The 11,597-nt window shown below is 34.7% G+C and overlaps 1 protein-coding gene across 1 annotated transcript; it reads right to left on the reverse strand.

Moving 5' to 3' along the window:
- Window positions 1-986: 986 nt before the first annotated feature.
- Window positions 987-11,224, reverse strand: eif2s3 (eukaryotic translation initiation factor 2, subunit 3 gamma). Its single transcript, XM_051098578.1, has 13 exons — window positions 11,164-11,224; window positions 10,746-10,814; window positions 9,940-10,003; window positions 9,704-9,831; window positions 9,246-9,367; window positions 6,129-6,223; window positions 5,876-6,034; window positions 4,126-4,260; window positions 3,942-4,036; window positions 3,638-3,782; window positions 3,359-3,528; window positions 1,470-1,642; window positions 987-1,342 (listed from the first exon to the last, which is right to left on the reverse strand). Exons 2-13 carry the CDS (start codon window positions 10,812-10,814, stop codon window positions 1,279-1,281), a joined length of 1,419 nt encoding a protein of 472 aa, XP_050954535.1. The 5' UTR covers window positions 11,164-11,224; the 3' UTR covers window positions 987-1,278.
- Between the last annotated feature and the right edge of the window lie 373 nt (window positions 11,225-11,597).

Raw genomic sequence — 11,597 nt, forward strand, 5'->3', positions numbered from 1 at the left:
GGCTCTTTTGGCAGGGCCGCGACTTGTATTTTCTCGGCGCGTTGGCGATTTAAAAACTGAGGAAAACGAAACGAATTATTTTGTTTTTATGCAGCGCTTTGTGAAGTCGCTTGTGAGGGAGTATTTGTGGGCTTTATTTCGTGGTGGCGTAAAAGGCGTATGATGCGGAATGATTAGCGAGCTCGGGATATTAGCCAGTTATGGATTTATGCATATAAAAATGGTTTAAATGACCACAAAGGCTTATGAGGAAAATAGTTTTGGTTGGAAATATTTGCTGGGTAGCACATTCACAGTTTAGTGCTTATACGGTTATTGATCTGGTGATTTTACGTTTTTATTCTTTTTTTTTTTTTAGGAAGACGTTAAATTGTTCTATCATTAGTTACCGGCCAATATAATTTTATAAACAAGAACTATTAACATAAATCAATAACCACGCAAATATACAAATATGGTATAAATTTAAAAACAGTAATAGCGACAGCATAAGTGTACTCAATATGATAATATCTAAATTTAACTCATTAGACTTAGCCAAGCACTGTGGTTGGCTAGAGAAAATCAAATCTTGTTTTTTGTTTTCCTAACACCATTAAATACTATAACTGAGGTTATTATTACAAGGTAAAATGCTGCCAAACTGTTAAAGCACAACTTTTGCTCATTCAGAAGCCTCAAAAACATGTTAGTACATGCTTTAGATCACCTTTATCATGCTTTTAATACAGTAATATTTGTTCAGGATATATTTGTTGTGGATCTCTACCCCCGCTTCTAAATAATCATTATTGACTCAAACCATTAATGTGTCACCCCATACTTTCAAATGGATTTGAATGCTATTAAAAACCCTGCACACCATAGTAAAATATGGTTTATAGAGCATTTTTACCACTACACTGCTTGTTCCTAGAAATAAGGTTTTAATAATAATCATAGCAGTTGAAATGAAGCACCATATTCAGAAAACAGCACACAAACAGTTTGATCCAAAAGGTTTTTATTAGTCATCACTGAAAGATGTTGACAATATCTGTCAAGCCAAGGAATATTGTTTTCATTGCATTTCTCATATAAATGTCACCTATCCTTCCACAGTGGATGGTGAACATCTTAAAATACAGGGCCAGTGCGTTCCTATCAAAAAGAGCCTCTCTCTTCACTCTGCGCTGACGACGAAACGCGCTGGCCTGTGCACGAGTGAATGTGAAAATGATATAATAATTATGTCCGGCAGAGAGACAGTGCGAGCCATTGAAAGAATGTGGTCACTCCTCAATCGTCGTCGACTGTGGGTGTGATGGTCACCCCTCTCCTGATCTGACCCCATCCGATCAAACTAGGAAAGAGAAACAAGTCAATGACTGTTCAAATTCCATTCATGAAAAGTGGAAAATCTATGAATTATAAAATAAGTTCCTGCATATTATTTCGCAGAACGAACAGCGGAATTAAAATGTGCTCACCGCCAATGTTTCTCCACTCTGCGACTCAAGGCGATCTTCTCCCCCACCTCTGTGCACACAGGGTTAGTGAGCACAATCTTGGCCAAATCAGCTTTCACTGCACTCACACGGCCTCCTGTCGACAGTGAGCCAATGTTTACCATCAGCACCTCGTTCTTCGAGAGCTTCTGAACCTGTAAGCCAAATCAGTAAGAAAATCAAAAACTGTAATAGCATTCAAAATACAGAAAAAGTACAGTTAAATCAGAATGCTTATTAATTAGTGCTGTGAAATCGCATTAAAAATAGGTTTGTTTACATAATGTGTATTCATTTTTAAAATACATGTTTTTTTTTTATATACATACACACACATGTAAACATGCGATTAATTGATTTGACAGCACTATTATTGATATAAAAAATATATATACACATTTATGTATAATATATATATATACATACATACATATATATGTACACACACATATACATACACACACACACTATATACACATACTATATACACACTATTATATATATATATATATATATATATACACACACACATATATACACACACACACACACACATATATATATACACACACACAGTACACACATTATGTAAACAAAAACGTTATGCGAATAATCAATTAATTTGACAGCACAATTATTAATATAAAAGTATCCATGTATAAAATATATGTGTGTGTATTTATGTACACATAAACATACACAACGAGCATGTAAACAATCTTTTTTGATGTGATTAATCACGATTAATCGATTTGACAGCACTGTTATTCATAAAAAAATCTATAAATGTATGTGGAATCTATATATGTAGATGTGTGTATTTATATATACACATATAAATGTACACAGTACACACTATGTAAACAAAACCTTTTTTAAAATGCGATTAATCGATTTGACAGCACTATTATTAATGTCGAAAATCTAATTATATACATTACATACTATATACACACTATTATTCAAAGGTTTTGGGTCAGTAAAATGTGGTTAAGTTTAAAAAAAAATATATATATCATCAAAAGAATCATAATCAAAGAATCCTACAAATGTATAACACTGTGTTCTAACCAAATGCATCAAGATTCCAGCGACAAGCAATGTCTGCATCAGATGCGACAAAGTCAGTCAAACATCAAAGCCAATCAGAAAGTATTGGCAGCTCTCTCTAAACTGCACTTGTCACAAAATAGATAGCGACCTACTTAATGAAAATTAAACCTTTTAACACTATTAAAAGTACATGCTAAGTAACTAAAACAATTTTTGTCATAAGATACACTTGTTGATCTAAATGGTTAACTATCCATTGTCCCATTCCAGCATGGCAATAAAAGTCACAAAATATACTCAAACTCACATAAATTGCTTTTAATATTAAATAAAGCACATAATCGCTATCTGAGATTTTTGTCATAGTCCCTTGAAGCATTGAAGCATATTGCTTTAACAGCTGGACAGGACAAAAATAAATAAATAAATAAATAAATAAAAAATAAGAATGTTTGAACATACTATTAAAAACTGTAATACTGTAAAATATTATTACAATTTTAAATTTTTTAACTGAATTTTTGATTAAATAAATGCAGCCTTGGTGATATTTTTCTTTCAAACAAACAATATCTTAAACAATATCAGACCCAAATCTTTGAACGGTAGTATGTATATTATGTCTGTTGTGCTAGAAGCAGGGAAATAACACCATTCAAAGCCTATGCATTAATAGTGGTCTATATGAAACATAAAACTAAAGAGAAGTGAGGAGTCTAGTCTAATCTAGTCTCATTCATAAGAATGTTGAACAAATTTTTGTTGAATGAAACGTCTGCGTTAACATTTTGTTTTGATAATACTATAAAATTTTTTACCTTGGCTGCTTTCTTGTCACCCTCAGTGCGCACACCAAGCAGCCTTCTTAAAAGGAAGTAGGAGATCTCAAGCTCTGTGAAGATCTCAGGAAGAGCCCCCACAGCGCCGAGGACCTGGCCCACCATACGATCTGCTCTGCACAGTGTAGGGTCAATCTTGGTGCCAACACCTGCACAGAGAATGTGCATAATATTAAATAATGTGCATAATATTAAACAACAACACATGATTACAAGACTGTATTTTACTGTATACACATGCATTTTAAGTCTGCATACCAATAAGGCCACCAGGAGCAGCATACTGGAGGTCATTATGTTCGGCAAACAGGGAGACAATTTTGGAGAAGATAGGTTTGCACATTAGCTTCCCTTCATGGTCCTTAGAAACAATACCTGGTCTGACCTCAATCTCTTGTCCAACCTTGAACCAAAATAAACACAGAAGAACAGCATGAAAAGAGGAACAGAAATAGCAACAGCCTAGCAGAAGCCTGACAGTCTGACAATGAAAGCGTTTTAGGCATTGTGGGACGGTGGAAAAATGTTTAGCGTTAACTGGATCAAACAAGTCAAAAGTTACCTTAAGGACTCCTTTGAGGATACTTCCTCCAGCTACACCGCCTTTTAGATCATCTACTTCACAGCCAGGCTTATTGACATCAAATGACCTGATTACTGTGGGAGAAAAAAACAACATAGTTGCTCATCTAAACTCTGCCACAGAGCACAGCGAGTCCTCTTTGGTAATATTGAAGGTCTCTTACCAATAAGGCGAGGCTCAGAGGTGAAGTCGCGTACAGGCACGGGGATCTTATTTACAATGTACTCGCAGACAACCTCAATGTTGTACTTGAGCTGGGCTGAGATCGGGATGATTGGAGCTCCCTCTGCTACTGTGCCTGTAGGAAAATAAATTAAATGTGAAACCTTATTATAATGGGACAGTTTAGAGGACAGGGCATTTAGAAAACACATACAAGAGTAACAGAACGAGTCCATGTTAAATGGATAGTAGGGTTGGGCCAATATCGCAAATGGCTGACAGACATGTTGAACTGGCATCTTACCACACATTTTACAAGATTTGGTGTTTGTCAGTGGTGCCATCGTCAAATCCTTCACCATCGTCCTATCAGTCACCTCTCTCTACTCTGTTTATGCGGTAGGTAAAAATTTATGTACTGTAATGTAACAGGCTGCCACTAACAAGCGGCTAACCACATTAAAGTGGCTCTGAATGTGTTAATCGTTTTCCGTGCCTTTCCAAATATGGATTTGCACTCACCCAAACCCTGGCCCGATGTCAAAGTTCATGTTTGTTTCACTGTAGACATTGTTTGATGTCTAAATTTGGATCTCAAAATCATACAGTCATCGTTGGAAAGGGTTCAAATACACAAATGATGGAAAACCAAAGAATTCGTGGGACTTAAAGGATTTTTCTGAAGAACAGCAGGAAGTTTAACTGTTCAGGACAAACAAGGGACTCATGAACAACTATCACAAAAAAAAAAAAAAAAAAAAAAAAAAAAAAAACAAAGCTGTGGATCATTCAGGTAACAACACAGTATTAAGAATCAAGGCGATGCAAACTTTTGAACAGGGTCATTTGTATAAATTCAACTATTATTTTCTCTTGTGGACTATATGTAGACATATTTCATGTGAAATATCTTATTCAGGTCAGTACTAAATGGACAATAACATGCATTTTGTATGATCCCTCTTATTTTGGTAAAATAATTAACATTTTTAATGATTCTGAAAGGGGGGTGTAAACTTTTGACCTCAACTGTAAATTGCACATAATGCAATTTTAAACTAACTTAGAAATTATAAAATTACTATTTTCTCTTGAAATATATTCAGTTACACAGTGGCTGTCATAACTTGTTTCATAACAGTAATTTAAACATGCATAATTAAGATCACTAATGGGTACAGTAAAATATGAGTATATAGTCTAATATTTTGCAAAATGCTTTTCTTCAGACTACGTCACACTTTGTTTAGAAGTCTTTCCGCAGTTGAAACGCTGATTGAGCGATTAAATGAGGCGTCAGAAACACAGCCACCAAAGCTGATCGCGGCCACTCTACTCAATACTTGTGTTTATACCAGCCACGCTGTGGCACATTTCTAAAGCGTCCCAGAAGCAGCTCTCCGAGGTGTTTACACAGCGATCTTTTATGCCACAAAGACTGTCAAAATGTTATTTACTGTTTGAATTTCCTGGACAAAAAAAATGCTGTATTTGTTCGGTACACATGCATACCGAACCGAAAGACCCATACCAAATATTTTTTGGTATGAATATGTGTACCGTTACACCCCTACTGTTTTCTACAAATGTTCAAACAAATGCAGGCTTGGTGACAAGACTTCAAAAACAAACAAATCTGACAGTCCCAAACATTTGAACAGTAGCCTACATGTACAATTCTCCCCAATTCATATCAGCAATGATACTGTTATGATCTCCATTTCAAAATAGCACCAAGCTAAAACTCTTACCCTGCACAAAAGCCAGGATCTGTTCATACTGCTCTTTGGCCTGACTCTCTTTCACCAAATCGATTTTATTCTGCAGAATCAGTATGTGCTTGAGCTTCATGATCTCAATGGCAGCCAAATGCTCTGACGTCTGTGGCTGAGGGCATGATTCATTGCCAGCTGAAAGAGCAAGGAAGGTCATTAGCCACTCATAACGACTGTCTTCATTACTTGCAAGACAAAAGGCACTACAGGTTGTGAGGTAAATACTCACCGATTAAGAGCAGCGCAGCATCCATTACAGCGGCACCGTTTAACATGGTGGCCATCAAGATGTCGTGACCCGGGCAATCCACAAACGAGACATGTCTAAAAAGGAAAAAAAAAATAGGATGTCTGGGGAAACCAACACTGGCTGAATGGACCACTGTAATTGAATTAGAACAGAACTGAATATAGAGATTGAATTCATAATGAAATAACATATTGATTAGACCAGTGGTTCTGAAAAGAAAACAGCTGTGGCAACAGAGTTTGAGTGTGTGAATAGCTTGGCTTTCTAAGCATAAGAAGGCACCGAATGCGAATTCCTTCTCTTCTTTTTTAGACTGTCTGAACAAGCCTGACATCTTTGCCATAGAAAAGCATCTCTTCAGCGGACGGCACCACTAGCTGCTATTGTGAATCTGCTGTTCCCTTTCAATAGCAACACACACCCCGTATCTGCACCAGACAAAACCACTGTTGCATTGAACCGCATCAGCTAAAAGCTATCTAAAATGGACGTGACAATACAACTGTTCTTTGTCCATCATGTCAGAAGTAGCATGAGAGTTTGGAGTTTATCATAAATAGAACAGGCCTCAGTTTACTGTTAGTAAATTGTAGTGTCACGTCACATAACATCCAGTTAATCGAGTAATCGGATGATTATTCTAACGATTAATAGAGTCCGATGAAAATGCAGACAAAATTGCGGAATCCAGTCATAAAAATGGAATTTACTGTATAATGTGGATGTCATAGAGTTTGTATTGGATGGATAAATTAAAAGTAGGTCAGTACACTTATTTTTTTTTTATTTTTTTTTTTTATATTAGAATATGCAAGATGTACATAAATTGGGATCTCTAACAGGGATAAATAAACCAACAAAACAAACAAACAAACAGAGAGAAAAAAAAAACAAAAACAGTCAGGCAATACAAAATCAATGGTTCAGGAACTGTCAGATGTGTGCATTTGTGTGTGTGTGTGTGTGTGTTTGCATATAAAGATAACTGGGTGGATATGTCACAGTACATGAAGCACACAGAAACAATAGATGACAATATAGTAATGATAATAAGATAACTGGAGGATAAATCAGAACAGTAGTAATAGTAATGATAACAAAATTATTAGTAATAATATTAATGATAGTAATGAGGAGGTGAGGGGGGGTTTTTGGGAATCAGGAAGAGGACTAACAATAATAATAATAAAAATAATAATAATAATAATAATAATAATAATAACAATAATAATAATCATTATTATTAGAAGAGAGGGAAAGAGCAGGAAGAAGAAGAAAGAAAAAAAAAAAAAAAAAAAAGAGAGAGAAAGAGAAAAAAGAAAGAGGAACAGACAGTAGAAAAAGATGTCTAAGAAGATGAAGGGAAGAGAAAAGAAATAGAGACAAGACGCAGAGGAAAGTAATAATAATAATAATAATAATAATAATAATAATAATAATAATAATAATAATAATAATAATAAAAAGTACAAACAAAAACAAAATAACAATATTAATATTAATAATAATCATCATCAAAATAACAATAATAATAATAACAACAATAATAATAATTATCATCACTATTACCATTATCACCATAGTGATAATAAGACTGAAAGAGGTAAAACAACACCAATAATTATGTGAGTATATGAGGAGGAGGTGGAAGTTATATAATCAGCCTTGAAATGCAGTGTGTGTCAGTTGCTTTGTGATGCATTAAAAAGGTATGACGTTCGGCACGGATCATTCCAGTGTAATGCCCAGGCTGCCATGCCCACGTCTCCCTTACCTTGTGAATGAAGCCTTTTTTTTTTTTTTTTTTTTTTTCCTTTTTTTTTTTTTTTTTTTTTTTTTTTCAAAAAAAACACTTTTACACTTAAATCAAAATGCAATATGGACCAGTGTCTGTGAATATTGAGCTGCAAAAACAATTTATATGAACATGAATCCTGCATGTTCTGCGCATCTGTGTGAATAAATGTCGTAGATGCACAGTTTTGTTTACTGCAATACTTCACATTTCTTCACAATTTGTAACAGCCTCTCTTATTAGAGAAAAATCAGTTTTCCCCCTAAAAAAGGGAAGCTGCGATTTGCTGTTGCAAGCTTAAATTGAATCAAATAATCGCTATTGCTAGCTTCTGATTCAGAGTGTAGCTTCCAATAATTGTTTTAGAACTTGTGTTACTTTCAATTAATCAATAAGTCACAGTAACAAAAATAACTACAAGTTAACAGCAAAGAACACATGTTAAAACAATGAGTGTACTGGTGATCAAGTAATCCGTTGATTATGCTGACGAATAAACTATAGGGCCCAATGAAAATGCAGACAAAATTGTGGAATCAGTCATGAAATAGAATTTACTGTATAACATGTCAAGGAATTCGGATTGGACGGATAAATCAGAAGTAGGTCAATACAATTGAATCAACATACAATATGGACTAGTGTCTGAATATTAAGCCGCAAAAACACTATTTATACAAATACGAATCCTGCATTTTCTGTGAATGAATGTCGCAGATGCGCGGATTAGTTTACTACACACATGCTGAAGCGCACGGGATGTTCGCAGTGTTTTCAGCCTCTGCCATCTTAATATGAGTAAACAAACACAATCTCTAGAACTGCTCTCAAGAGTCACTTAATGACCATTTTCCCATTTCTTTTGAGAAAAAGGATTGGAAGAACGTCCGTTTCTTATTTATTTGGTTCATCCGTATTTACCGATTTTCAGTTTGTTTTTTTTATAAATTAAACCTTGTGGAAGTTATTTGAAATGTTATATTAGGCCGTTCTGTTAATTAATCAATCTATGTTTAAAATAAGTGAGATTGTCGTGGTACTGTTTTGTTGTTGTCCATTAAAATCAATAGACGACAAATTGCTGCTAATTTGAAAGTGAAAGTAAACTGTGCAAAAAAACAACAACTAACTGCGCATACATTCATTTTTGGGTGAAATATACGTTCAAAGGTCCAGTAAGGGATTTTGAAAAACGTGGTTGAAAAGTGGATCAGATCAAACACCAAAACACGCTTGTAGCCCATTTAAAAATACATAATAATAAAAATATATAGACACACACACACAAAAAACCAACATACCGGACTAATTTGAAGTTGCCTTTGGTGCCAGGAATGTCTGTGGGGAACTCATCAGGTGTGCTACTGCCACATGACCTGTAACACTCCGGCCGTGGACAACTTGGATCATCCAATTTATACACCTAAATAAGGGATTCAATACAAAAGACAAAAGATACAAACATCAAAAGAAGAAGCAGAAAAAACAAACTCAGAAACAAATACTTTACATTTATTCAAAAGAAATAACTTGTAACAGCCTCTCTTAGAGGAAAAAAAAAATACACAAATTTTTTTCCCTAAAAAGGGCAGATGTAATTTGCTGTTGCAAGCTTAAATTGAACCAAATAATTGCTATTGCTAGCTTCTGATTCAGAGTGTAGCTTGCAATAAACGTTTTAGAACTTGTGTTACATTCAATTAATCAATAAGTCACAGTAACAATATTTTTTAAAGATATTAGCGAACAACGCCATTACCTTAGCATTAGCATAACCCAACTTGATTGTAATGTTTCTCTCCAGCTCATTTTTGAATCTGACAGTGTGAACTCCAGAGATCGCTTTCACCACTGTTGATTTTCCATGGGCTACATGACCAATAGTTCCTAGAGACAAATACATAGGTATCATTAATTTTCTGGATTTGGAGCAAATGTGACATTTGTTAGTATGCAAAGCAACATCACGAACAAAACGGTTAAAAGAAATCTCACCTATGTTTATTGTGGCTTGTCTGCTGATGATCTCTTGGGACAGAGGGGTCAGTTTGCTCACATCCTATAAGGCAAAACACATCTGTTAATGCTAATCAACAATAAAAGGAAGTATGGCATGCTGTCTTTTGTGTAAAGATAACAACATAGAAAATAATAGTAGTGACAAACGCATCAAAACAACTGCGGAGAAATAAATACTTCACATTTCTTAAAAACTTGTAACAGCCTCTCTTATTAGAGAAAAATGTTTTCCCCTAAAAAAAAAAAAAAAAAAAAAAAAAAAAAAGAAGCTGCGCTTTGCTGTTGCAAGCTTAAATTGAATCAATTAATTGCTATTGCTAGCTTTTGATTCAGAGTGTAGCTTGCAATAATTGTTTTAGAACTTGTGTAACTTTTAAGTAATTAATAAATATGGCACAGTAACAAAAATTAAACTGCGAATAATACATGTTAAAACGGCTTGCCATACGGGAACATTAACTGTCGAGTACATTACAGTAAACGTCAGACGTACATAATGTATTAGATTAGAAGTATGCAGGTTTAGCATCTAAACAAAGTCGTACGTGGCCGGGATTTTATATTAAACAATGACATTTCGGTTTCACAGCATTTTCACATAATTTCTACACGGGGTCCTTCTCCATCCCCGAATGAATCATGTGGTGAGCTTTCACCGGTACAGCTAACAAGCACGCCTGCTTTCATCAGAGAGTATAAAACCACTTAACTCGAACTGTCGATACAACCAGTACTTTTAGAACATGTTACATTACAAATACGAACAAAATATGAAGACTTACTAATGTACTGAGGTCTTGTTTAGAAAGATGAGGCTGACCCAACGTTGTTCCAGACTCGTCGCCCGCCATCTTGATAGAAAAGGAATGGAAGTATGACCCAGCAAACGCCTGACCGTTTTTTTTTTTACAAATACATGTGTGGTATTACAGCATATCCCGTTAGCTTATTTCTAAGTGTTGGATATATGAAAATAGATACTGTTCTGTTTTTCACTATTACAAGGCATAAAACCATAAAATAGATAGATAAATATAAACTCATTTGTTCAACAGCGTCCTGTAGGCATGGGATGATGCAATCCGTTTCTAGAAAACCCAGTAAACTCCCAAAAGACGAGAACACACCGGAAAATGAATCCTAGACTATAGTTAACATAAACAAACTTAAAACACCAACACAACCAGCAGCGCAATTTACCTAAAATATGATTAACGTCTACAAAGTTGAACACACGTTGGATTGACGCGGATGAAACCAGGGTCCGTCTTATGATTATGACGTCAGACGTTTTGTAGTTTTTATATCTCTATCTATCTATCTATCTATCTATCTATCTATCTATCTATCTATCTATTTGTCTGTCTGTCTTTCCCCTCACTTTATTTGTACATTTTCAAGTATTACAGAATTTTAAATTTCAAAAATACAGTTTAAATTGCATTTTAACATGACTATATATAAAGAAAGGGGATCAGAATAAAAAAAATACTATTGAAATAAAATATTCAATCAATTATCCACTAGTAGTAAAGCATCTACTGTATCTATCTATCTGTCCAAATCAGTTTAATTGTATCAGAATCATATACAGTGGTATGTGAAAGTTTGGGAACCCCTTGCAGAATCTGTGG

Source organism: Labeo rohita, chromosome 24, assembly GCF_022985175.1.
Source record: "Labeo rohita strain BAU-BD-2019 chromosome 24, IGBB_LRoh.1.0, whole genome shotgun sequence".
NCBI classification, from domain to species: Eukaryota; Metazoa; Chordata; class Actinopteri; order Cypriniformes; family Cyprinidae; genus Labeo; species Labeo rohita.